The 437-nt window shown below is 65.4% G+C and overlaps 1 protein-coding gene across 1 annotated transcript in view; it reads right to left on the minus strand.

The window, feature by feature from the left end:
* Positions 1-437, minus strand: part of ACA1_236470 (uncharacterized protein) — a gene marked incomplete at both ends in the record, with an annotated part of 572 nt that continues 135 nt past the window's right edge. Inside the window, one exon of the mRNA XM_004341085.1 lies at positions 1-369. Coding sequence (XP_004341133.1) covers positions 1-369 — 369 coding nt within the window. The remainder of the gene's footprint in view (positions 370-437) is intronic.

Raw genomic sequence — 437 nt, forward strand, 5'->3', positions numbered from 1 at the left:
TTACTGAGCGGGGACAGCGGGGGTGGTCTTCTTGGAGGCGGCGTACTTGGCAGCCTTGCCGCCCCTCCTGGCCTTGGCGAGCGTCTTGCCGCTCTTCCTGGCCTTGTGGGTGATGGGCTTCTTGGCAACACCCTTGGACTTGGCGGCGTAGTAGAGCTTGGTGTAACGGGCGAGGGCAGCGCTGGTGAGGTCGGACCTGTACTTGCGGGAAGCACCCTGGATGGCGCGAGCCGTGCGGCGGAAATCCTTCTTGAGGGTGACCTTCTGCCACGAGCTGGCGGGCTTCCTCTTGAGGCTGGGCTTGCTCGACTTGACGGAGAGCACGACGCCCTTGCCGTCAGCGGAGGCCTGAATGTCGATGGCCTGCCTCTGGGCGAGGCCAGAGAAGCGGCGGGCGTGAAGGTTGCGCAGGGTTGCCGGCCTCCTTCGAGAACGCG

This window comes from Acanthamoeba castellanii (genome assembly GCF_000313135.1).
Source record: "Acanthamoeba castellanii str. Neff unplaced genomic scaffold scf7180000084762, whole genome shotgun sequence".
Lineage (NCBI taxonomy): Eukaryota > Discosea > Longamoebia > Acanthamoebidae > Acanthamoeba > Acanthamoeba castellanii.